The sequence below is a fragment of the Scleropages formosus genome, chromosome 4 (assembly GCF_900964775.1).
Source record: "Scleropages formosus chromosome 4, fSclFor1.1, whole genome shotgun sequence".
Taxonomy (NCBI): Eukaryota; Metazoa; Chordata; class Actinopteri; order Osteoglossiformes; family Osteoglossidae; genus Scleropages; species Scleropages formosus.
This window is the reverse complement of record NC_041809.1, coordinates 10887769-10912977: the sequence shown is the minus strand read 5'-3', so window position 1 is coordinate 10912977 and position 25209 is coordinate 10887769. Positions and strand designations below refer to the sequence as shown.

Below are 25209 nucleotides of genomic sequence, written 5' to 3'. Positions count from 1 at the left end.
CTGCCTACCATTATAAAGCCAACAAAAGTTTCCCGCTCCTATTAAAACACAAGGATTTGGAGTGTTAGTCCTTAATCCTACTTCATCAGCAGAGCACTGAGAGGCTAGCTCTCCTCTTAGGTTCACTGTGTCAGCTCTGTCATTTGTGTTCGCACTCATTATATATACAATGTTAGGGAAGGTACAAAAAGTTCCTTGAACAAGAAAGGCCTTTAGACCTCAACATGTGGTGGGCTTCACCACACAAAGTGGACGTGAAAAAGATGCCGACCTAGCGGGTCCCACAGCGACCCAAAACTCAAACAAAAGCCAATTACTCCTTTGTGGTGCATGAGTAGGTTGACCGTGCCTGCAAATCCTGCTGTGCAAAACTGCAGTGTACCTTAGACAAAGGTGAGGTATGACTGACATGAAAAAGAGTATAAACAGTGACCTAAGACCCCCGCAGTAAATCAAAGCAGAAAAGACCCTGAGCTTGGCCTCTGGCAGCAAAGGGAAGTTCACAGAAAAGGAGGTCTTGATAATCTCCAATTTTTTTCCAAAATGCTTTCAGTGTGAGCGGTTGAGGACACAACACATCATGACAGGCCCATTTTAGATTTCCCATTTGTGGTGGAAAATGTATGCTTGTTCCCCAAAACTTCCCCTTCTCAACCATGTGTTCACTGTCATTCTCTCTTCACACAAACTGATGCAAATTAAATCAGCACAATCAAATGTGTTTCTGTAAAACCAAGGGGAAATTCCACTTAAACTATCAGTTGTGCAGAATAAAACAGCTCCCACAATAAATTTTCATTTACTGAGGCATACTGAAGTTGCCTGTAATTTGATCTATTTAAATAACACTATGTTTCATAAAATTATTCATTTGACCTCTTGATCCCTTTGCTTTTTCATTTTCTCGCACAATTCCAATCAAATCAACAGGACACTTGTGACCGTATGCACATTTATTTGTCATCTGTTGTTAACAGAAATAGTAGTCTCTTATTCCTGTTTTTTTTCCATTCAGTTTGCTCTTAAAAATCCAATTTAGAAAAATATATATTGATATTAGAACCATAAAATAAAAATTCAGTGTTTATTCAAATAGAAATATTTGTATATTAAAAACTGTAAAAAGGCAAATTAATGCTTGAAGCACAATTTTTCAAGACCTAGATCATTCAGTAGAGCAAATTCCCTGTTATTTTACTTTGCAGACATGAAGCCCCTTGTTTTAGCAATAGTGTGACACGGTTGTCAATGTGTATATATGGAGATGAGGGAGGACTCAAGTAAGAGTGTATTACTCTCAAAGCTCTCTCCTTCAGGTCATCATTTACCCCTGTACTATGGAGGATGAGTCATAGGGTGCTTCAATAAGGCCCCCGTTAAAATTAATTTGTACAAACCTCTTGTTTATTTCCTCTATGATGAATACATAGGGACCATCAGGCTAGTGGAGAGGTTTGGAAAACATGCTACTGAGAACTCCTTTCACCCTCATCTCCTCTGCAAACCAGTGAACCAGACACTGCCCTATCATCCCACTCAGCACCTGCCCCCAAACTAAGGACACTGTACCAGAGTAGACACAGGGATTAAAAAAATTAAATATCCTGGAACATTCATTACCAGGCCTCTTTTTCAGTGTCTCTGCAATCCATAGTTCCCTGACAGCTGCAAGTCACTGTGCCCAGCTGGCCCAAGACTTCCCTGCCACATTGTTGTATTCCCTTAATCCAACTTTCTTTTTCAATGTCTTATTTCCTAGCCATCCACATTCCCTCGCTTTCTTAACACCATCTGCTGTCCTTGCCTTTGAAGAACATCTTCTCAGTTCCTCTCAATCTGCTCAATGTCCAGCTCACCACCCAGCTGACTGGCATCTTTTTTGGTGTCATGTGACCCCTGCCAGGTCACATCACTGTCTTCTCCATTTGTTGTCCCCACTGATCCTGTAGAATCACTGTCCAACTCCTCGCTTGAGAAGTCATCCATGTTCTCTCCACCCTTGCTTGTCTTCTGCTCAGGCTCTGCCCCCAGGCCACATGCAGAGGCAAAATCAGTCTCAAATGGGCCAGCATTGCCATAGGAGTTCAGGTCACGGCCTGACTGGTAGCTGCCTGACCCAGCGAACCCGGGGCAGCTGAGGCTCTGGAAATTGCGAAGTTTCTGGGAAAAGAAAGAGTGATTTAGTTGGTTTGGTTTAAACTCTTGCCACTTGAAGCAGCTCAAAGTGAAAAACAGACAAACTACAGGAAGACCAATGTACATATTTAATCTTCAGTAATGTTTAGCTGACGAACTTGACGATACACGGTCCCTTCCACAGAACTTATAATCTGGTTCCAGTGAATTCCTTTCCATTTCTAACCACATTTTGCAAATGCACTGTTTTTCTTCGCTGTGTCTCAACAGTAATATCAAAACACATAGGACAGATGAGACAGTTTCTTCCCCGAGGCAGTTAGACTTCTCAACACCCAGCTACCTCCCAACACTCAACTGGCTCTGTTGACCAATTAACTCAGCACTACACTACTCCACAACTGCCTACAGCTCACAGCCATACCCGCATCCTATCTTGTGTATTTATTTATTTATTTATTTACTTATTCATTGTCTTATGCTATGTTCTGTCTTGCACCATGGTTTCTGAAGAAACGACATTTCGTTCCACTGTACACAACCTGTATGGAGGAATGACAATAAAAACTACTTGTAAACTTGTAAACATTTATCTATATCACCACACTTATTATAGATTTAAATAATAACGTATCTGACAGCACAGGCTTTTCACTCTATTGGCTATTAAAATAAGATATAAGTTTATATAATGATAAGTAAGTGCATCTAGAATCTATAGCTATTTCATGTGTAATTATATGTGGTGCCTATTAGGACTTGCATTGAACAAAACAGAACACTACAAACTATACAGCAGTTAAACAGCTAAATACAGTATATGCAACTATTTAGAGGAATGAACAACAACAAAGTTTCAAATTAGAAATCTTAAACATGTAATGAACCTCTACCAATTCTTCTAATTATTTTCTCCAAATTGGTTTACATAGCATGAAGGTGACATATCCTTCAACACAGAACTGCAAGGTCCAGTAATTGAACCAGCAGTCATTTGGCTATAGGATTTTGGATTTCTATCCCATTTATTGCCATTTACTTCATTTTATACATGAACAGGGCTTTGCACAGGACACATTTGTACTCAGAGAAGCTGTACATCGAGCTACCGTACAGGACTAGCTGTACCACACTAGCTAATGGGCACTTAACATGGGGGGTGTAGAGCATTGCCAGGGTCAAACACATGAAGTTCAGTGTCAGAAGGATGCTAGGACTTTGTTCATATGAGGAGGACTCCTTTCGTCCCCCTTTCATGGAGAGTGGAAGGTGTGTGCAACAAGGAACACTGTCAGTGCTGTAGCGGTTTAGCTAACCACATGGAGCACATTTACAGCAAAGTGCATGGTGTAGTGCCATGAACCCAATAGGATGTCATCTCCTTCATGCATGCAGTAGCCTGGCTAGGCCAGAAAAAAAAAAAAAAACAAACCACCTAGGTAGTGATATTTCACATAAATAGGAAATTTTGGTACGGTGACTCTACAGCCAACAGCTGAACTCAGGAATGTTCCGGCAGCTACAAACCGAAGCATTTTCCTGCCCCACCCAGTTAAACCAAACGCTGAAAGGGGAAATATGTTTTCAGCCCAGAGGAGCATGAAATCTGCTGCTTTTGAAATAAGTCCAATAACTCAAAGTTGACTTGTTTCTCCCATTTTGAAGATCTTCTCCCTGTCAATATACACTCATACAACTAAGGATGAACATGGCACAAGCTACCTAGTTTTCTAATAAGCACAGAGTAAATGTTCAGTGAAAAATTATTTTTTTTAATGAGATGTATGTCACTTTGGAGAAAAGCATCTGCTAAATGAATAAATGTAAATGTACACGTAAATTTGTAAGAGGCAGTATATAGAGTCCTGTTTAAAGACCTCAGCTTAGAATTCAAGAACCTTGGTTCAAATCCCCGCTCATGTTGCAATACCCTGGATCAAGATACCTTGAACTGCTGCAGTAAAAACTACCCAGCTGTATAAATGGGTAAATGTGCCAAAGCTTACTGTACAAACCTAACATTGTAAGTCACCTTGAACAGAAGCGTCAGTGGAATAATAGTTAATAGCATGAGCATACAGCCAAAGCATGTACATGAAGGTGGTAAGGCTTGGTATATATCCTGATTCCAAGGTACCTGAAGTAAGCTAAACCATAAGTAGTTCTATATAATAAGAAAAATACATTTTAATGAAGCAATTTAGGTCAAACACCTTGTTCAAAGGTATACTAGCCGGTATACCAGGTGTCCCTAAACATTACACCTCCAGTTGCCCCATACTGATCACAAGATTACAGCTGAATTTAGTCCAATAGACTCAAATCTAGGGAAAGTTTGTCCACTTCCAAAGTAAAATTACCCCCAATCATGCAAGGCAGCTTGCAAAATATGATTCACATTGTAGCCTTCAAGGCTAAAAATCATGATAAAAACAAGACCCTCACCACAATCCTCTAGAGATTATGTAGATTCTTGCTTTCTTTTGTTTCCCTACACATGGGCATCTGTTCTGTGCTACAGCAAACCGGCAGGCTTTGTTCCAGATGGGTAGGTAGGGCAGCTGTCAGGGCAGAACCCCTCAGCCATGTTCCCACAATCAAATACACACAAACACTCAGCAAAAACAGAAAGGGATTCATTACTTATAAAACAAGGCTGCGCATTTCTGTTTAAGCTAAAAGAAAAACAATACACATGCTTGAGGGCTGCAGCCCCTGGAGTTTTCTGATGAATTTGATGATAAACACTCAATTCATACCTGAAAAACCACGTACAATGATTTAGAAATCAAATAATCATGCCAGTGAAAAAATTAAAAGTTGAGCTTTACTTAAAACCGTAACAACATATGGGCCTTTTTTTGCCAGAATTTACCATCTCTGCTCTATAGGAATTGCATATAATTCTTTAGATTACAGGTAGCCAGATCAGGTTCACAAGGGCAAAGATTCATGCTGGGTTGTAGCTCAGTCAATTTGGAGCAGCAGGTGACATAGTGGCTAGGGTCTTTGCCAAGCAAGGAGAAAATCCTAGGTATGAATCTTATTCCTATTGTAGTACCTTCAATTACTTTTAAGCATCCATTTTTCAGACCGCTTGTCCAGCTAGAATCGCATTGGCAATAAGAAGAGCAGAGAAGCTTGCTGCCCCTGTCCCTCGCAACTTCCTCCAGCTCAACCCGGGGGATCCCCAGCTGCTCTAAAGCCAACTGGGAGATATAATCTCTCCAGCAGGTCCTGGGCTGACCTTGGGACCTCGTCCCAGTTGACCGCGCCTGGTGTACATCCAAAGGGAGGTGCCCAGGGGGCAATCTTACCAGATGCCCGAACCACATCAACTGGCTCCTCTCAATGCGGAGGACTAGCGGCTCTACTCTGAATTCTTCCTCACTCTATCACAGAGAGTGAGTCCCACCGCCATGCGGAGAAAACTAATTTCAGCTGCTTGTATCTGTGATCTTATTCTTTTGGTCGTTATCCAGAGTTCATGACCATAGGTGAGGGTAGAGATGTAGCCTGACTGGTAAATAGAGAGCTTTGCCTTATGGCTCAGCTCCCTCTTCACCACTACAGTCCGGTACAGTGACCGCATTACTGCTGCCGCTGCTCCCAGCCTGCAGCCAATCTCACGCTCCCTTCTGCTCTCACTCGTGAACAAAACCCCAAGAGACTTAAACTCCTCCACCTGGGGCAAGTTCTCACCCCTTACCTGAAGGGGACATGCTATCCTTTTCCGTGAGAGAACCATGGACTCAAACTTGGAGGTGCTGATCCTCATACCAGCTGCTTCACACTCGTTTGCAAAATGTTCCAGTGCGTGCTGGAGGCATCCATGTGACCGTGCCAAAAAGACAACATCATCTGCAAAAAGCAGAGACGTCACCTTCTGGCACCCACACAGAATGCCCTCCTGACCTCGGGTGTGCCTTGATATCCTGTCTATGAAAATCACAAATAGGAGTGGAGACATGGCATAATCTTGGCAGAGTCCCACGTTGCACAGAGACCGAATGGCCCACAGTAGTGGCCCCGGCATCCCACACTCCTGAAGCACCTCCTACAGAATTTCTCAGGGACCACGGTTGTAGGCCTTCTCCAAGTCCACAAAACACATGTAGACTGGATTACTGAACTCCCATGCCCCCTCAATTATCTCTGAAAGGGTGAAAAGCTGGTACACTGTTCCACAGCCAAGACGGAAACTGCATTGTTCCTCTTCAGTCTGAGGTGCAACTATTGGCTGGAGCCTTCTTTCCAGTTCTCTGGTACAGACTTTCCCAGGGAGGCTGAGAAGTGTGATACCCTGGTAGTTGGCACACACTCTTTGGTTGCCTTTCTTAAAGATAGGGACCATCACCCCAGTTTGCCAATCCAAAGGCACTGTCCCCGAGGTCCATGCAACACTGCAGAGGGGTGTCAGCCATGACAGCCCCACAACATCCAGGGCCTTAAACAGTTCCGGGCAAATCTTATCCACCCCCAGCGCTTTGCCACTGTGGAGCTTTCCAACTACCTCAGTGACTTCCACCAGGGAAATGGACTCTGATACCCTGGAAGCCTCTGGCCGTGGCTCCTCGGCCTAGGAGTTTTTTTGTTTTCCATTCTTCACCTGCCACATGGCTTACTTCAGAATAACACATTATCAGTCTGTCTCCTGTGATTATTTTAACTTTTCTTTCTTTTATTGTCACTAATTTGACTATAATTTGTGCTCCATTGTTCAGCACTATGCATTACTTTGTTGAGAGCATAAGAATAACTTACCTAAAACTGTAAGTCACGTTGGAAAAATGCATCATTGGAAAAAGGGTTATTATGTTATGTACAATATCCTACTTTTGACCTATAGGGCAGTACAAGGCATTGCTCTGGCTTACCTTTGTAAGATTGTTGATTTTTATATCCGAGGACGATATCTCTGTTCATTGGATGCAGGTTACCTTAAAGTACCTGTGATCAATAAGACCTCAGTAGGAGATTGTGCCTTCAGTTATAGAGCACCTAAACTGCGGAATAGCCTACCAGTTACTGTCAGAAGCCCGTCTGTCTCAGTCTTCAAATCCAGACTTACATGTTTACTCAGGCATTCATCACTCATTCTTCATTTCATCATTTCATCATATTCAACACTCATTGTTTTTCCCACCTCTATACCAAAGCATATTAAATTTACTTGTTGAAGATATAAATTACTAACTATTTCTATTTGTTAAGCATTATCTCCACACAATAAGACCTGAGGAGGCCTGCCGGCTCGCCACAGATGCAAACCATGCCGAATGAAGATGATGATCAACTGCCATGATGGACGAGATGTACCTTGCTGAACTGGGAAATTAAGATACTATAGAAATACCAAGGACTGAGAGAGGAGCTAGAAAAGATGTGGAAGGTGAAGGCAACAGTGGTCCCCGTGGTAATACTGCACATAACCCTCAAGCTCCCAGGCCTCTGGCAGAGGACCCGAACTTGAAGGAGTAAGCCCGCCTGCAAAAAGGGGCGAGTGGGGAATATATAGTATATACATATAAATAAATATATATGTGGGGGGTGCGGTGGCGCAGTGGGTTGGACCGGGTCCTCCTCTCTGGTGGGTCTGGGGTTTGAGTCCCGCTTGGGGTGCCTTGCGGCGGACTGGCGTCCCGTCCTTGGTGTGTCCCCTCCCCCTCCGGCCTTACGCCCTGAGTTGCCGGGTAGGCTCTGGTTCCCCGCGACCCCGTATGGGACAAGTGGTTCCGAAAATGTGTGTGTGTGTGTGTGTGTGTGTGTGTGTGTGTGTGTGTATGTATGTATAGCAACAATGCCATTATTACTTACTTACTTATTAAACTATCTGAGTAGTCTTACTTAATCTAGAATTCCCAGGAGGGGTCCAGGACGGGTGGGCAGCCACTGGCCCTTGGACCCCCAGAGGTTTTTGTTTCTTTCCTCCATGGGCAGTAGGCATCCCTATAGCTCTAAAAAAGCAATGCATTACAATAGTCTGTAGTCAACTGTCTTTGTTTTTTTGTTCTGATGTATTTTTTTTCTTGCCTTATGTCTGTGTTAAAGCGCTCTGTGTCACTGCATGAGGAGAGTGCTCTATAAAAATAAATTGAATTATATAATAATAATAACAACGTTGTTTGTTGTTGTTGTTTAGCGCAGCCATTATTTGGATGTCCTGTCACCTCACCCGATGCTTAAAATTTATTATCAATAACATACTACACTTTGGCCCTCATCTATGATAAACTGCTTTAAGCGTCTTTTTGAAATTATTTTGAAGTACAAATTGTAAATCATTATCTTCAGGGTCCAGGGCAATAAAGTAGCTCCCTTAAAATGTGCTCTGCTCTGGGCACTTCTTCAGGAGTATGCAGTAATGAGGTGTGAGTTATCCACATTTGAGACATGCAGCCATCCCACTGGGACAGGGATCAGAGCCTCACTGCTGGGTATGCTATTCCCTCCAACACCCCGCCCAAGGAACGCAGATCAGCTATGTGTAAGACGTCCACCATCCCAGGAATGGTGCAAGTGAGGGGTGTAGGGGGGGCTGGACCCTGTTTTGTGACCTTGAAGTTAAGCCAGTAAGGAACTATTAATAACCGGGCAATGATTCACCAGCTGTGTAAATTAAGGGGACATCGATCTCTACTACGTTTATCCTAAAATCTTACACCCCTCTTCACAATTTCTAACATGCCGAGTCCATCACTTTGTCAATGAGCAAAAGGTAGGCTGCAATACACTAATGAACTACAACTAAATATGAACAAATAAACAAAAACTAGCAATCTTGACTTAGCTTAATTTCTAATTTAGTAAAACCAGGTAATTGTCATCTGTAGTGATCAAATCACCAGCAACATTGCCCAAGTACAAACCTACAGTGGTGTTTGAAAGTTTGTGAACCCTTTCGAATTTTCTCTATTTCTGTGTAAATATGACCTAAAACATGATCAAATTTTCATGCAAGTCCTGAAACTCGATAAAGAGAACCCAATTAAAGAAATGAGACAAAAACATCATACTTGTTCATTTATTTATTGAGAAAAATGATCCGATGTTACATACCTGTGTGTGGCAAAAGTATGTGAACCTCTAGGATTATCAGTTCATTTGAAGGGGAAATTAGAGTCAGGTGTTTCAGTCAATGGGATGAAAATCAGGTATGAGCAGGGAATGCCTTGCCTTATTTCAAGAACATAAATTTGGGGCTGCACTAGAAGAGTCTGGTTGTCACAACACAGCTTTGTGGAAGTGTGTCATAGCTTAAACAAAAGAGATTTCTAAGGACTTCAGATAAAAAGTTGTTGATGCTCACCAGGTTGAAAAACATTACAAAACCATTTCTATAGAATTTGGACTCCACCAGTCCACTGTCAGGCAAACTGTGCTCAAATGGAGGGAATTCTACACCACTGTCACACTCCCCAGAAGTAGTTGACTAACAAAGGTCACACCAAGAGCAAGGTGTGTAATAGTCTGGGAGGTCACAAAGAAACCAAAGGTACCGTCTTAGGAACTAAAGGCCTTTCTTGCATTGGCTAATGTCAGTGTTCATGAGTCTACCATGAATAACAAAACACTGAACAACAATAATGTGCATGGAAGGGCTCACAAAGAACATTGCTGCCCATCTATAGTTTGCTAAAGACCATGTGGATAAGCTAGAAGGATACTGGAAGAACGTTCTGTTGATGGATGAGAGAAAAATAGAACTTTTTGGCTTGAATGAGAACCGTTATGTTTAGCAAAAGGCAAACACTGCATTCCACCATAAGAACCTTATATCTATGAAACATGGTGGTGGTGGCCTCATGTATCATGTATCACTCAGCATCATGATTTGGGCCTGCCTTGCTACCTCTGGACCAGGACGGCTTCCTATCATGGATGGAACTATGAATTCTGAATTGCACCAGCAAAATCTACAGGAGAATGTCAGTGTATCCGTCCGTGAACTGAAACTCAAAAGAAAGTGGGTCATGCAACAAGACAACGCCTCTAAACACAAGTTCCTCTACCAAGGAATGGTTAAAGCAGAAGAAAGTCAATATTTTAAAATAGCCAGGTTAAAATCCTGACCTTAATCCTACATAAATGTTGTGGAAAGACCTGAAGCGGGCAATTCATGCGAGGAACCCCACCAACTTCCTAGAGTTGAAGCTGTTCTCTAAGGAGGAATTGTCTGAAATTCCTCCAAGCTGATGTGCAGGACTGATGAACAGTTACCGGAAACATTTAGTTGCAGTTATTGCTGCACAAGTGAGTAGCAACAGTTACTAAAAACAAAGGTTCACATATTTTTGCCACACATATGTAACATTGGATCATTTTCCTCAATAAATAAATGAACAAGCGGAATATTTTTGTATAATTTGTTTAATTGGATTCTCTTTAATTTTACAACTTGCATGAAAATCTGACCATGTTTTGGCCATATTTATGCAGAAATAGAGAAAATTCTAAAGGGTTCATAAACTTTCAAGCACTACTGTATACTATGGACACCTGGCATGGTATAGGTATATATGGCATAGTATGACATCAGTCAAAAGTTTGAGTACACCTGATGGAAACAAGTTGTTTTTTTTTTTTCACAACACATTTGGCTCCCAAATCTGATCTGGAAATGAGCCAACCTGTCTTCCTAGCTCTTCTGCAGGATCTCCCAGAGATGTAGGACATGTTTGAGTTGCTTTGTGTTCACTCTTCTGTCTAGTTCATCCCATAAAAGTATTACCCAGGCATACCCAAACTTTTGACTTGTACAATGAGTTCTCCCATACTCCCTACACTGTGGACACCTAGACAGAATCCTGAGAACGTCTTGACCCAGCTAAGCTGAGAGACATCCACAAAATTCATGCCACGCTGCTCTATGTCCCTGGTGGAATAAAAAACTCTTACACAGGAGACGTGTTTACCAAACAGAAGCCCTGTCATCATGTAGTCACGGCACACTTGTCCACTGCCTCTGAACTGCACCATTGCTAGTCTAGACCTCCTTGTTCACAATATGCCTTTAGGACAGCTGTTTGCACTGGCCCATGCTGTTCTAATAAGGATCTCAGCTGCACTTTGGTTTGATCAGCATTGTGTTTCATGGTTTTGGGAAGGGCTCAATTAAATTGCTGACACAACACCCTAACTAGTGCTGTTCCCACTGACTCATTTGCTGTCGATAACTACATGTTCCATGCAGACTTGTGGTGGTCTATGGTCTATCCTGGAAGAATAGGATAAGCTATGCAGGGTACACTCTGGTTGGGACACAAGTATATCAGATGGTAGCCACACACATAATCATTCACACATGAACACCAAATCATAACAATGCAAAATTCAGTTTATAACTCAGCTAATGTTATGAGACACCAGCTTAAAGCCTTCTTGACTGCACACCTTGTACTGGAAAACCAGTCCAGATGATGGCTTATAGAAAGTTTTTTGCAGACTTGTTTTTAAACTGGAGTTAGTAGAAAAGAATTAATGATATTGCATTTCACAATACTGCAAGAAATAATATCAAAGAGCATGCATAAAATCATTTCCAATATTCAAACTAACAAGAGCAGATGCGAACACTAAAGTGAAATAAAACCTTTCCAGAACAATGCGAGACAATGTGTGAAAAACAGCATGGAAGGTTACCGGAGTCCAGTAGAAGGGCTCTTGTAAGACATTATACAAAAAGGCTGAGAAATGGTAGTGTGTATGTGTGTCTGCCTGTCTACGCAGGACTGAACAGATAAAGGGCCATTTAGGACATCACCTGGTTTACAAACTTAAGGAAAGAGGCCGATATCTCCTTTCACGGAAAAAGGCAGGGGAGGTCAGCCGTTGCTAACAGCCGCTTTGACAGGTAAGCAATTCATTGCAATCGTGCTGGTTAGGCATTCCGTCAAGTTACTCATGTGTCCTTACCACGCAAACGGTCTCTTACACGAACCTTTGTGCAATTAAAGTATATGATTAACCCAAGAATAATGAAGTTCAAGTTAAGACTCTTCTTTTCACCTTCAGCTCATGTTGCGAGTGAGTCAGCGGATGAAAGAGCGAGCGAGTGGGAGTTAACACAGGCAGGCGGTTTATGGGCTTCGCTCTTGCGAAGCAGTCAAAAAACCACTGATTTGACTCGCATGACCTGACTTTGTTTACAACACTGAGCGCTATCGACCATTTCTAACCAAAACAAAACCACTTGCATGAACCAAACGAATGGGAGATTCGTGCGTGACACGCTCAAATTCTTGATAGCATGACCACGTGTAACCTGTGAGAACTTGTGCAAAATGAAAGAAATAAGCTCAGTTTTGAAAATCTTCTATTGGCACATGACAGCAAAGGGCTAATATCTAATGAAAAAGGCTGAATGATAATATTTATTAACCACTTGAACCAAAACCCAGAGTCACAAGTTAGGAACCAGACTAAGTCAAATAAAGGGGCCCAAAAAGCACAGAGCATCATGTTGGGCAAATACACAGGAACAATTTGGCAAGGAAGGAGATGTTCATGTTGGAAACACACTGGTGTAGACCTTTTCTTTTGGAAGAGACTTGTGAATCCCGAAAGGAGAGACACTATACTGACCACTCTCTGTACTATGGGAACCAGAAACAAAACAGCTGATCCTTAAAACATGCAAGTTAATGTTCTGCTTTTCCATGTGCTGTGCAATTACAGATAATGATATTCTCTCTATAGATATTTTTTTTTTTTTTTATTTTTTTTTTTTTCAGAACCGCTTGTCCCATACGGGGTCACGGGGAACCGGAGCCTACCCGGTAACACAGGGCGTAAGGCCGGAGGGGGAGGGGACACACCCAGGACGGGACACCAGTCTGTCGCAAGGCACCCCAAGCGGGACTCGAACCCCAGACCCACCAGAGAGCAGGACCTGCACCACCGCACCCCTAGCTATTTACTATTCTTTGCCCATTCATACAACTGGGTCATTTTTACTGTATCAGTGCAGGGTATGTTTCTCAGAGATACCACAGCAGTTGTGAGAAATCGAACTCAAGTCTTTTTACTGCAGAGCAATGGCTCTGATAACTACACTCCCCACTGCTCCATACCTACTGCAAGTATTACCTAAATCTGTAAATGCTATAGAGCTCCTTTCCAAAGAATGACGTCTACAAAGGCAATGCTTATGTACCGCATCTAAAGGACAATTCAGGAAACCATTGGAATATTTCCCTACTTTCCCATGTGTGTAGACTGCCCGACATGGTGCTCCATTGTCCTAAGCAGTGACCTAGAAAGCCAAGATTAGCACCATTTAATTCCAAGGCATCAAGGAGAAATAGCATAGCAAGGTTTTATATGTCAAGGTGACTTTTGATCTTTAGGGTCAAAAAGAAAATGGTGACCCATCATGTTCTGAAACCGATTATCACTTAGGAGCCATTTGACAGGTCAGACAGGGGACTGATGTCTGAAAATTGGCACCAAGGGCTGATCAATGGTGACTTTGTCAAGCTTGACCCAGATAACATGTGGAGCCGGGATGCTTTCAAGATGCAAGGTTTTACACAGGTGGAACTTCTCTTCTGTTGTTGAAAAGAGGGAAACTGTCAGAATGTGAGTGTAAAACAAATAGACTTGGAGGATCCTCTCTTACCCTCCTGACTTTGCACTTCAACTGTCTCAAACTCTCTTCCTTCATCACCAAGCACTTACACATTCCCCGTTGATGCCGGCACACGAAAAGCGCATGGCGGTAAGCACACTGGGTGGGACACCAGTCAACCACAGGGTGGTCTGGCTTTGTGCTCATGCAATATAACTCTCTAATGACTTTAGGTAATGAGTAAAATAATAATCTTCCTCACTGAATTACAAACAACATGCCTGTGTATTTATTTTGATTTAAAGTAAAGCTTTCTCTGAAACTTCATCAAAACATTCCCTTATTTATAGGGACATGGTACATTTACCTGTGTCATCTTGGCCAGGTCCAGTGAAGGCCTTTGCTCCTTGCCTTGGCCTGGCCTCCTGCGCTTCACGCCGACTTTCTTGTCGTTCAGGACGCAAGGCTGCGAGTGGCTGCGGGCCAGACCCCCGGGACCCTGGCGCCGCACAAACTCCGGTGTTGATTCCGGGGAACTGGCGGCCAAGGGACGGCAAGGTTCCGAGGGACTAGCAATAAGTTCATGGGACAAAGAGAGAGGCCGTGGCACTGGATCCACGGTGCCAGTGAAGGAGAAGGAGAAGCTGGGCAGCTCAAAGCCTGCGGGCAGGGCATTGGAGCGAGCAGGTAGACTGAAGCTGGAGCTTCGTTGCATAGTGGGCAGGCCTCCTCCTGGAGATGGTCCCCCGGAGCTACGTGGCGCACTCCCCCCACTGTGGCAGCGCCTCTTCTCCACGGCAGTCCACACTCGTGAGCCTTGAGGGCGCCACGCTGAGAAGGACAACGAGCGGCACTGACGCTTGCTAGGGGGTGCGGCCGAAGGGGAGGTAGAAGAGGCAGGAACTGGGGAGGAAGTAGCCCTGGGGTCGCTCAGGCTCAAGCCCTGAATCAGACTAGTGATGGGCACGCTAGTGGAGTCCACCTCCCCAGCCCATAAGCGGCCCCTGTGGCATGTTGTGGGCAGCACCCCCCACAGACTGTCAAAGCCACCACTTGCTGGCTCCTGCTGAAGACCACAACTCCGGCTGAGATTGTGCCATCCGTCAGCCTCTATGAGACACACACACACACACACACACACACACACACACACACACACACACACACACACACACACAGAAGTCATTAGATGACATTACATTTATTCCTTTAGCTGACACTTTTCTCCAAAGCAACTTATAGTGTTAAGGTTATAATTATTTACCCATTTATACAGCTGGGTAATTTTACTGGAGCAATTTACATTTATTTATTTAGCAGATGCTTTTCTCTAAGGCAACTTCCAATAAACTCTATGTAGGGGTATCAGCCCAATCACCTTATTCACTCAGGTGACTTACACTGCTAGATACACTACTTATAATGAGTCACTCATCCATATGTCAGTGGAACACACTCTCTCTGTGTCACTCACACACTATGGGGGGACCCAAACAGCCTAATTTTGGACTGTGGAGGGAAACCCAAACAGACACAGGGAGAACATGCAGACTCCACAGAGATCAAACCCATGTCCTCTTGCACTACCCAGGCACTGTGAGATAGCAACACTACTTGCTGTGCCACCCCTAGTAAGTTTAGGGTAAGTACCTTGCTCAAGGGTACTACAGCCAGAGATGAAGACCAAACCTGCAACCTCAAGAGCCAAAGGCAGCAACTCTAACCACTATACTACCAGCTCTCCCTACATTATACATCATAGTCATCCACAGGGCATTTTGCAACATTCCTTACCACTGAAAAAAATTGTCTTGTAAAGTAATTGATTTATTATGGTAGCTAAAATTACTACAGATTTGAAATACATCCTAATCTTCGAAAACATAAAAAAAACAATTGTTCAGAGGTATAAATGTTTTAAATGCCAATGCTAGAGTTTGTTGCAAAATCTATCAGGCGCATTTGCTGTAAGCGTACTTTTGTATCTACATTTGCACTGCAGAAAGGAGGTTGTGACATCTTGGATCCAAAATAAGACAAACCAAAACAATAACAGAGAGGAAACAGGGCCAATTTGAGGTGACCCAGCAAATAAATGCCTTCTTAACTGTGAAGTACAGTGAAAGTGAAGTAGCATAAAATCCAGAAATGTCAGGTCCCGATTAGCCGTAGCATTCTACGATCTGAAGGGCCTGACCCACCTGGCAGCATCTGCAGCAGCTGGGACTTCTGGAGAGCTTGGGTCAAGGACAGCTGAGTCCTTGAGACTACCGTTGCATGACATGTCATCATGAAGCAAATGACCATCATACCACCTTCAGCCATACAAGGCAACGTGGAAAGCCGTAAAACCATCCCTTCGACACTACATGGGGCAACAACATCCCACATGGGGTCGGCTACCCGTTAGCAGTAGCCTAGCTCAAATTAATGCCTTAGAGATTATTCACAGAAGTACAGCACAAAACACCGGCAACAGAGCAGTGAGGGACTACTCCCGTCATGCATCAGAGAGGAGGAGGCCTTCCAGCCTAAATACAGTATCAAGTGCTGGGAGCAGCAGGGAGCACAGTGGTAAGAGCTGCTGCATTTAGACTTAGAGGTTGCAGGTTCACATTCCACATTCTCCTAGAGTTCCCCTGAGCAAGGTACTTACTCTGAATTTTCTCAGTCAAAGTTACCTTGTATACCTCTACCTGTATAAACTGGTAAATCACTACAGGTAGCTTCTTATGGTAATTCACTCTGGAGAACAGCATCAGCTAAATGAAAAAAATTTAACTAAGATGTAACGTCCCCAAACTGCTCAGAGGACGTAAAATGTCTCCTCTGTGACGTTTATTTGACTTTGTTGCGTTTCACCTTTTTACAGCAAACTCAGAATTCTAGATGACTGAAATAGTCAGTGCTATGTCTGAAAGCCAGAGCTGTTTCATAAGTAGAAACAGGCAGAGTGCCAATGATCTGACATTATCAGCCTTTGGCACCACGATAGCCCAATCATGGAAATCAGCTCTCCCCTACATTAATACCAGCTATCTGGTCATAGCTCTCCACATAGTCCATCTCTAAGGAGTTAGGCGTTTCCCAGAAGATAGTGCCACTCTTTGCAAGCTATTCATGGTGGTGCAATTTAATTTAATTCGTTCCTAAGTTCTTGTGAGGTTACCTGAATGGGCTGGAAATGCCAATAGCATGGTCCACCCTAATGAATTTCAGAAATCTTCTTCTGGAAATCCCAACAATGTTCATAACTTGATTCCAGCACTCTCAATAACACCTACCATCACAGAACTGGTGCAGAAGAGCTAGCCAGGGTATCGGAAAGCAAGAGCCTACTCTTTGGCTAGCACAAAACGCTATTGATATCTCATGGGTCTGCATGTGCCTCACAGTATTTCAACCAAGCATGGCCTTCCAAGTTTTTTGTCCACTCCTACTATTGCTTTATTGTTTCTGAAACGAGAATTCACTGTTTCAGAACAAATGAACAATGCATCTTTGATCTTTATAGGGCAAATCTGGATATTTACTGGCACCGAGATATGATCGGGCACAAAAGCAATGACGAAAAGGAAAGGGAAAACAAATCCGTTCCCTAAATCACATTTGTTGCTTGATGGGTCAAAGTCATTTACGTTCGCAAAACAATAGGTTAACTGTACTTTCACTAAAGACATGAAGAAGCCTAAACTTTCTGGGTTAATTACAGCATCCCCTCCATGCCCATCAGTCACATGATGACAGCATAACAGCAGCCTACATTATTAACGTCCAAATTGACAACAGACCCCAAGGTGTCAGACATGTTTATCCCAAGTTACAGCTGAAAGGTTTGGAGGGGATCAGCTGAAATGACTGCACTCCTGTCAAGCCCATCTGTCAACGGAAAGTCCCGATGAGCGTGACATCTCCTGAGGTTCGGCTGCTGCAAGCGGTGACAAACATCCTATGGCAAAGAGTTCTTGGGGGTAAAGAGCATAAAACCAGCTGCAGTCTGTTAGTATGTTATTGAGAGGGGCAGGAAGTGAGCCATCGTCTTATATGTTGACATGAGGATTGTCTAATTACCTTAATCAGAACACTAACAACAGAAATGTTTGAAATATTTTGCTTTTAAATCCCCCCTCCTAAAAACAGCAGAGCTATATGTTTCTAAACAACCAGATTTTTTGACTTTACCGCATTCCTAGCTGTGTTTGGTCTTACTTGGGTTACTAGATGCTTACCTACAGTGCTGCACGAGAAGAGTGCCGTCCCTCTGCTCATGGTCCGCGGCTCACACTGTGGACAAACAACATGCCTGTTAGCCACCATTCCCGGTCTAAAAACTGCTTGTGTGAAAGCAATTTTTATAATATTTATAGCCTTTTTGGCAACTAAGTGCTTTAGACTTAAAAAATATATACATACATACTGTATATACAGTATATACATACACTGCTGTGTGTATACTGTATATGTATATAAAGCAGTGTGTGTATACACACACACACGCGCACAGAAATTAGGTATATACTTTGTTGTATGAGGGCAAGAAATTCTTGGGTTGCTACAAAAATGTCTCAGCGGTGATTTGGCAGTAATATGAAACAACACAAGTTTCTCTGGTACAGAGAAACCACGAGAGCACATTGCAGGAAAGATGTCACAAAGCATAACTTGACACGTTTGCATCAGTACAACTGCGGTTTGTGTGGAAACGCAATATTTCAAAGTGATGTTCCAAGCCTCTCCCTCCTGGTTTGTGCTCAACCCCACATTTAATGGAATAAAGGAGGAAAGAGCAAAGAAAGTCAGTCGCTAACAGGGATTTCCAGCTTCAGAGCGAGAGGGCCGGTTCCAGCAGGTTTTGCAGGTCTCCAAACACATCCAAGATCTCAGAAAGGCATTTATATGGTTTCAATCAGGACAGTAAGTTGAAGCAGGTGGCTCACTGCTCGGCTGTAACAAAATCCTAAGGAACTCGACCCTCCGGGACTGTGTTACGATAACCTGATCTATTAGAAGGTACAATTACTTCAGACAATACATGACAGTTTAAAGATGACAGTTTCTCCCTCACTGATGGGTGCCTCTGCATTCCTTTTCCAGCCCTGAAAGAGCCCCATCGCCCACATTTTGGGTCCAAAGAGCACAGCAGAAGCTGTGCCATTTTGCATTGTTGTGGGGGACAGCTTGCTTTGTCTAACAAATTCGTTTTATTTTTTTCTGTTTTAACTTCATGGCTGTCTGATCTTTGACTCTGCATTTCCATGAGTTTGTCTTTTCCGATAGAAACGAGACTCAGAGGATTTGGGCTAATCCATAACCAGCCATTGAAAGATGCCGAAGATTACAGATTGTCATTTATTCAGCAAAATAATGTCTGACACACCCTTATAACACTGCTGTGTCCTACTTTCACCATCATGGAAGTGGTACTAGATGACACATTGCTTTTATGGCAGTGACAGGAGGAGTTCTTGTTGTCCTTCCAGCAAATTCCACATAGAGAAACTTGTTTGGATGAGACTGGGATCTCTTTCGCGGATAATCTGGAGGCTCCATGTTAAACAGCAACCTCCCTCTCCCCCCGACATCTGTCATGAACTACTGTCATAAACTAAACTAATAGATTTTGAGTTACTGTTTCGGAGAGAGTGCATGTTTACACAAAGGCCTATGTAGCAAGTGCCAAGACACAATATTCAGAACTGCAGCTGAGACCAAGTTTGACTCATGATGTAATTATGCTCACAAGGTCTTAATTGTAAGAGACACGTTTCTTATGGGATATCTCCATTGACCTTATAAACAATGGCAATTATTCTTTTTCCCCTTAGGGAAAAAAGTTGTTACCGGATCAATCATTCTTACCAGCTCCAAGTGTGACTGCCTGGATGTTACATCATCAACACCCTTCTTCTTTTCCAGTGTCTTAGAGTAAAGGATCACCATGGTAACACACAGCCCAGGCCCCGCGCGTTCCAGTGCATACTAAGGCCCCTGAGAGCCATATTTATTACTGCTACGTAGGGCGCGTAGGACGACAGGACACGTTGCCGGCTGCCCGTCGGCCGGTTGCCCTCGGGACCTCCTGGAATGCTTTTCACACCTCCTCCGAGCCCTGTGCACACACAAAGAGACAGGCTATAAGCTTTCTGAGGGTATTTGTTCTCCCACCCTACAGGCCGGTGGCCAATCTGGCAGCTTGGCGTGGAGTGGGGGGGTTTCACAGTGAGCTGTCACGAGACCCTATTGACTGAAAGGCACAGGTGACTTAAAAAACCAGCAACAACAATAACGACGATAATAATTCATAAGCAAAAAGCTTTTTTTCTCATTATTTTTATGCCACCATTGCCATTATGGTTATGGTTCATCCAAAGCAACTTTAACCTATTTGTTGAGCTGTACATTTTACTGTAGTAAGCCATATTTTTTACCTCATCCAAAGCATAACAGGACCCCCCCAAGATGGCAATTTACAAGCTTGCATCGTTAACCACCTACACGACCTACAACCGTAAGTGCACTTCAGCATAGGGAAAACATCCTTATATTTACTTTTTGCCAAAGCATCTGCTAACCACACTTGCATTTATACTGCAGTTGACTGAATGTGATTTATGCATTTCAGGGCTGATGCATCAACATGATCAGATTTAGCAATCAGTTTCCCTGGAGCAGGGCACACATAGCACCGGGAGAAGTCAAACTGAGTTCACAGAACCCTCCGGAAAGGTTGGAAGAGCTGCGACATGCGGTTATCCAAACATCTCGGCTCCCCCCCCTCACTTGTGTGGGCGCCATGAACTGTAAATCAGCTGATTAAGGTTTGGCTTTTAATCTGCAGGATCTGCTGTCTTCATATAAATAAATAAGACAACAAACAAGCAAGCAAGCAAGCAAATAAATAAATAAATAAATAAATAAATAAATAAATAAATGCTATTCTTCTGACTGAAGTGTTTGGATCTCTTCCAGCTCTAAACGGGTTCATTCACCGAAGCATCTCCTAACAGAGTCTCGAGGAAACATCTGCTCAAAGCAAGAAATGGAGAGCAGGTCTAAAGAAACGAGAGCAATTAAAAGAAGTGCAGGGGAAAGAAAGAACTAGAAAGAGGAGAGTGAGTGAATAATTGAGTGAGAGAACAGGAGACAGGACAATGCATGGAGAGAAAGAGAAAGAGAAGGAGAGGGAGAAGGAGACAGAAAGAGAGAGGGGTAACCTAGCCCTCGCGCTGGTGTCCTCCAGGACAAAGGCGCATTGTGCTGAAGATGAAACACCGTGGGAAAACAAAGAAGTGACATCAGGAATGGATCACAAGACCCCAGTGGCTGTCCACGAGGAGCAGGAGCCAGGCGCATCCGCGGGTCGGGAGAATAGAGCCGGCCAGTGTCCTGGCCGGTGTCGGTCGGCAGCCAGCGACGCGCATATGACTCTCATTACTTACATTTATCACTTTGAGGTCAAAGGAGTAGGACAAGCTTCCCGAGGCTGAGTTAACTGCTACTGGCCAGCAGGACGACACCCCACATCGGGAAGGATGACACAACTGAGGATGGAAGCCACGGGAGACAGTGCTATGTGTGTCATGGAGAATCAGACTGGATCAGAACAGCGTGACAGCTAAGTCATGGTAAAAATCTGATCTGATGTGCTGTGAATATAATCCATCTGAGAAACTGACCAAGACATTTTATTAATTTCCATTATGATAATGGCCGGTTCTCAGTTCTGTAACCTCGAATGACTTTAAAAATCATGACTCAGAGGACAGAAAACAGAAAGCTCAGACACGCCAACTCGAAAATCATAAAAAAAACCAACCAACCAACATCTACAACTGCTTGTCCCGAGCGGGGTTGCGGCAAGCCGGAGCCTTACTCGGTAACACAGGGAGCAAGGCTGGCGGGGGAGGGGACAGACCCAGGACGTTGCAAGGCACCCCAAGCAGGACTCGAACCCCGGACCCGCCAGAGAGCAGGACCCGGCCAAATCCACCGTGCCCCCGCCCAACATAAATTACCTTCACAATTAATTATAATTAAATACATTTTTTTCATAAATTAATTTTCAATCAAATCTAACACCCTTTTTTTTTGGCCCCGTACTACGCTCCATTGATGTCAACGGATGACTCAGGTGTTTCTCACATTCCGCAAACACTGGGTTGTGTTTACACTCTGGCCTAAATGTGGTGACAAGACAAAAAGGCAGAGTAATGACATGTTAACACCCACTCTCGCATATGTGAAATCTCAGTTTTCTGCTCTATAGACAGTGATTTACTGCTGTTATACATTGCAGGCGAGTGACCAAGCACTGCACATCCTACCAAAAGAAAAAAAAACTGTCAAAAGTGTGTTATAAATGGTCCAGTTGCCTCCATTCACTGCGTGAAATCATGATCCTGCTTCCAGCTGTTTTGTTTAGTGCTTCTCATGTTAACTTCAAACACTCGAGTGTCATTTGTTTTCCTGGTCCAGGGTTCTGGGACCACCCAGTATGATGGTGAATTGCTAACAGGGAATTTGGTAAATGGCATACGGCCATATCTTTGGACATAAGTCTGTGAATAAATGTAAAGGCTCCATTTGCATGAAAGTAAAATCTGAATTAGACCATTTCTGAAATGATAAATCACTCTGGGAAATACAACTTCCAATTTGCTTCCAAACTCCAGATTAAACTCTTAAAGAGAATTTCAAAGTGCACTGTAAACACACCCTATAACAGAGAGAAAAGAGGTATTGCTAACATAATAAGAAGTCTTTAAGAATACCTTAAATTAGAAAGGGCTTATATGGGTCCTTATCATCATGATACATGAGAATAAAAACAAGGACTAAGGACTGTCTGTATGGATCCCCACCCAATGTGTCGATAATTCCACGTTCCCCTCCACAGAAAGCCAGTGAATTTGCTCATTGTTTCTAGAGCTCCGCAGGGATACTGCCATCCCGATTGTAATCGCGCCCAGTTCTCTCCTTGCCGACATCAGGATCATACAGGGTTTATGCAATCCTCCCTCACAGAATTCGACCGTCTTTTCTCGAGGGCATCCACATTAAAAAAAAAAAAAAATAACTGGAATTGGTTCAGGCAAATGAAAAGGCTGCTTTCTGTGGGGCCCCTCATAGTTTTCTGAGTATCGGGGGTGTTGTACCGTTTGGATCGGGTTACCGCATGATGGCAAGTGACGTATCCCACTGATGGGAGCCCCTTAAGCTTTGGTCGAGGAGACTGTTACAACAACTTGTGGTGGGTTCAGGTTAGTTCCTGCCAACACACTCATTCCCAAAGTGCTTTGCAGCATCCATAGTTCTCACCCTCCCCTCAAGGGCAGCACATTAAGGTTTTTAGAAGACCAATCTGGGAAAGTGACCCTCTTTCCCATTTCTTGTTGTTCTGCAAATCTTACAGCAACAGATGGCAGGGTGGCTGGGGAACTATACCAACTGCACATTGTGAAGTAATCCCCCGGAGAGGTACATGTTATTGGGCTCTTTGTAAAGGCACGAAACTTCGATTCGTTCACCAAGTTTTCAGCCGTGTAAACGAAAGATGTACAAACCGTCGACTATGAAAACGGCCTTGCTGAAGGCTGTTCTCACACATGCCGGATATCCCAGGGCCGAGTTCATTTATTTTGACTGCACGCTTGAAATACAGCAGTGTAAAACCAGAAGACCTTTGGTAAAACCAGGACTGCTTTCTCAGAATCAAATTTTCTTCAAACCTCAGCGGATGAGCGAAATCAGAAAAGGGTCCACTGATGAAGTAGCCACGTTGTATAAAATGACGTACTGTTATGTATATACACATTCCCCATTGTAATTCTTTAAAGGATCCTTAGAACAAAGGCAGGACCCAAAGTTTGACATATTCCAACTCATATTCTAATATTCTGTTTCAGTGTAATTCTTCGCATTTTCACAATATTAGTGTGTGTATGTATCCTGTATGCTGCAAATCATATTTATACACATGATTATATGATAATATACTGTATATATGATCTGATTATATGCTTATAGCTAACCAGCCTCTTACAGTCTCTATTAATGGGAGCACATCATGAAACAAACACAGGAGTCAGACGGTGTCGCTTAGGTGACCTTGAACAAGTAGCTCCAGCATCAGCGTTATCTGTTAAATAAAATAACACTGAGGTACAAAAGGCCTTCAGATCAACGTCTGCTTATGGTTCTATGTGGAAAAAGGCTCAAAGTGACCCGAAGCTATCTGCACTTGGATGAGCTCCCCGGAATGGGAGCTGACCCAGTTGAGTTCTGCGTCCTTCTCAGCACGGAGGAACAGGGAGGTCCTGACCCATGTGCAGACCACACCTTACCCCCGACTCCTCAAGTTTCTCACCTGTACTCCACTCCACACGCACACACACTTACTTTCTGAACCGCTTGTCCTATATGGCGTCGCAGGGAACCAGAGCCTAACCCAGCCACTCAGGGCATAAGGCTGGAGGGGAAGTGGACACCCAGGACAGGACGCCAGTCCATCACAAGGCACCCCAAGCAGGACTCAAACCCCAGACCCACCAGAGAGCAGGACCCGGTCCAACCCACTGCGCCACCGCGCCCCCTTACTCCGCTCCAGTAACAACTTATTCTATGGAAACTGCAACCACTGGGCACAAAAAAAAAAAAAAAAAAAAACTTGACCCAACCAGACACTGAACTCATTCCTTTATTTGTTTGCTGAGCTGTTCCCCTATCGGGGAGTGACAAGAAACTTTTCCCATATCCCATTTTCACATTTCTCACATCTCTAAATGCTTTTTAAAGACTAATAGCTCCTTTATCACCATTTCAGTCACCGTGACACAAAGAGGCCTATCTCAGGACGAAGCGTGCTGTTTTCCCGTGCCTCCCAAGGTTATGGTGGATTGCACAAAACCACCTCAATCAGCTTTCAGCCTCTGTTGCGAATGGGACCATCCTGCTTTGCTTACATTTTGTCGTAATTATCATCATAAATCTCCTGTTTTCACAAGCCTTTGGCCGGATTATATCTGGGTGTAAAACGCAAAAATAGCAGCGTTGCATAAAATAAAACCAGCAGGATTTTTTTTTCACTGGGTTGGAGTTTCCCTGCTGCCTTTACGCACTTCCATTGTGTGCTAAAACTGGGAAACCAATGGGAAACACCAGCCAAATGGCACATCTTCACCCCACCTTCTTCTCCTAGGATGCCTCTTCAGTCCCGAACGGCTGCTCTCAACACACCAAAAGCTGCTCGTGTGCAAACAGCAAAGCCCGGAAAGCCAGAACTTCTAACTATTCCTGCAACCCACCAACCGATTTGCTTGCAACATATTTCACAGCATAAAAAATATGATGAGGCAGGCAACTCGCTTGAGACTGGAAGCGAACGCTGTTCGTGCATCGACGACCACTTCGGTTTATGTGTGAAAAGACACGTAATGACTAAGCCAGGCTCAAAGTCCCTCAGGAAGAGCGTTGCACAATAAGTGAAAGGATCTGAGGATATGTAA

General features: G+C 43.6%; 1 protein-coding gene across 2 annotated transcripts in view; it reads right to left on the bottom strand.

Annotated features, from left to right (window-relative positions):
• Positions 1-1087: 1087 nt before the first annotated feature.
• Positions 1088-25209, bottom strand: part of LOC108932888 (protein FAM53B-like) — a 30389-nt gene continuing 6267 nt past the window's right edge. The window contains exons 2-5 of one of the 2 annotated variants that reach the window (XM_018749589.2): positions 19565-19814; positions 17935-17989; positions 14073-14815; positions 1088-2160 (exon numbers count right to left, since the gene is read on the bottom strand). In XM_018749589.2, the coding sequence (XP_018605105.1) occupies positions 1822-2160; positions 14073-14815; positions 17935-17989; positions 19565-19645 (1218 nt within the window). In that variant the 5' untranslated portion in view covers positions 19646-19814 and the 3' untranslated portion in view covers positions 1088-1821. The remainder of the gene's footprint in view (positions 2161-14072; positions 14816-17934; positions 17990-19564; positions 19815-25209) is intronic. The other variant, XM_018749590.2, reaches the window with a different exon arrangement.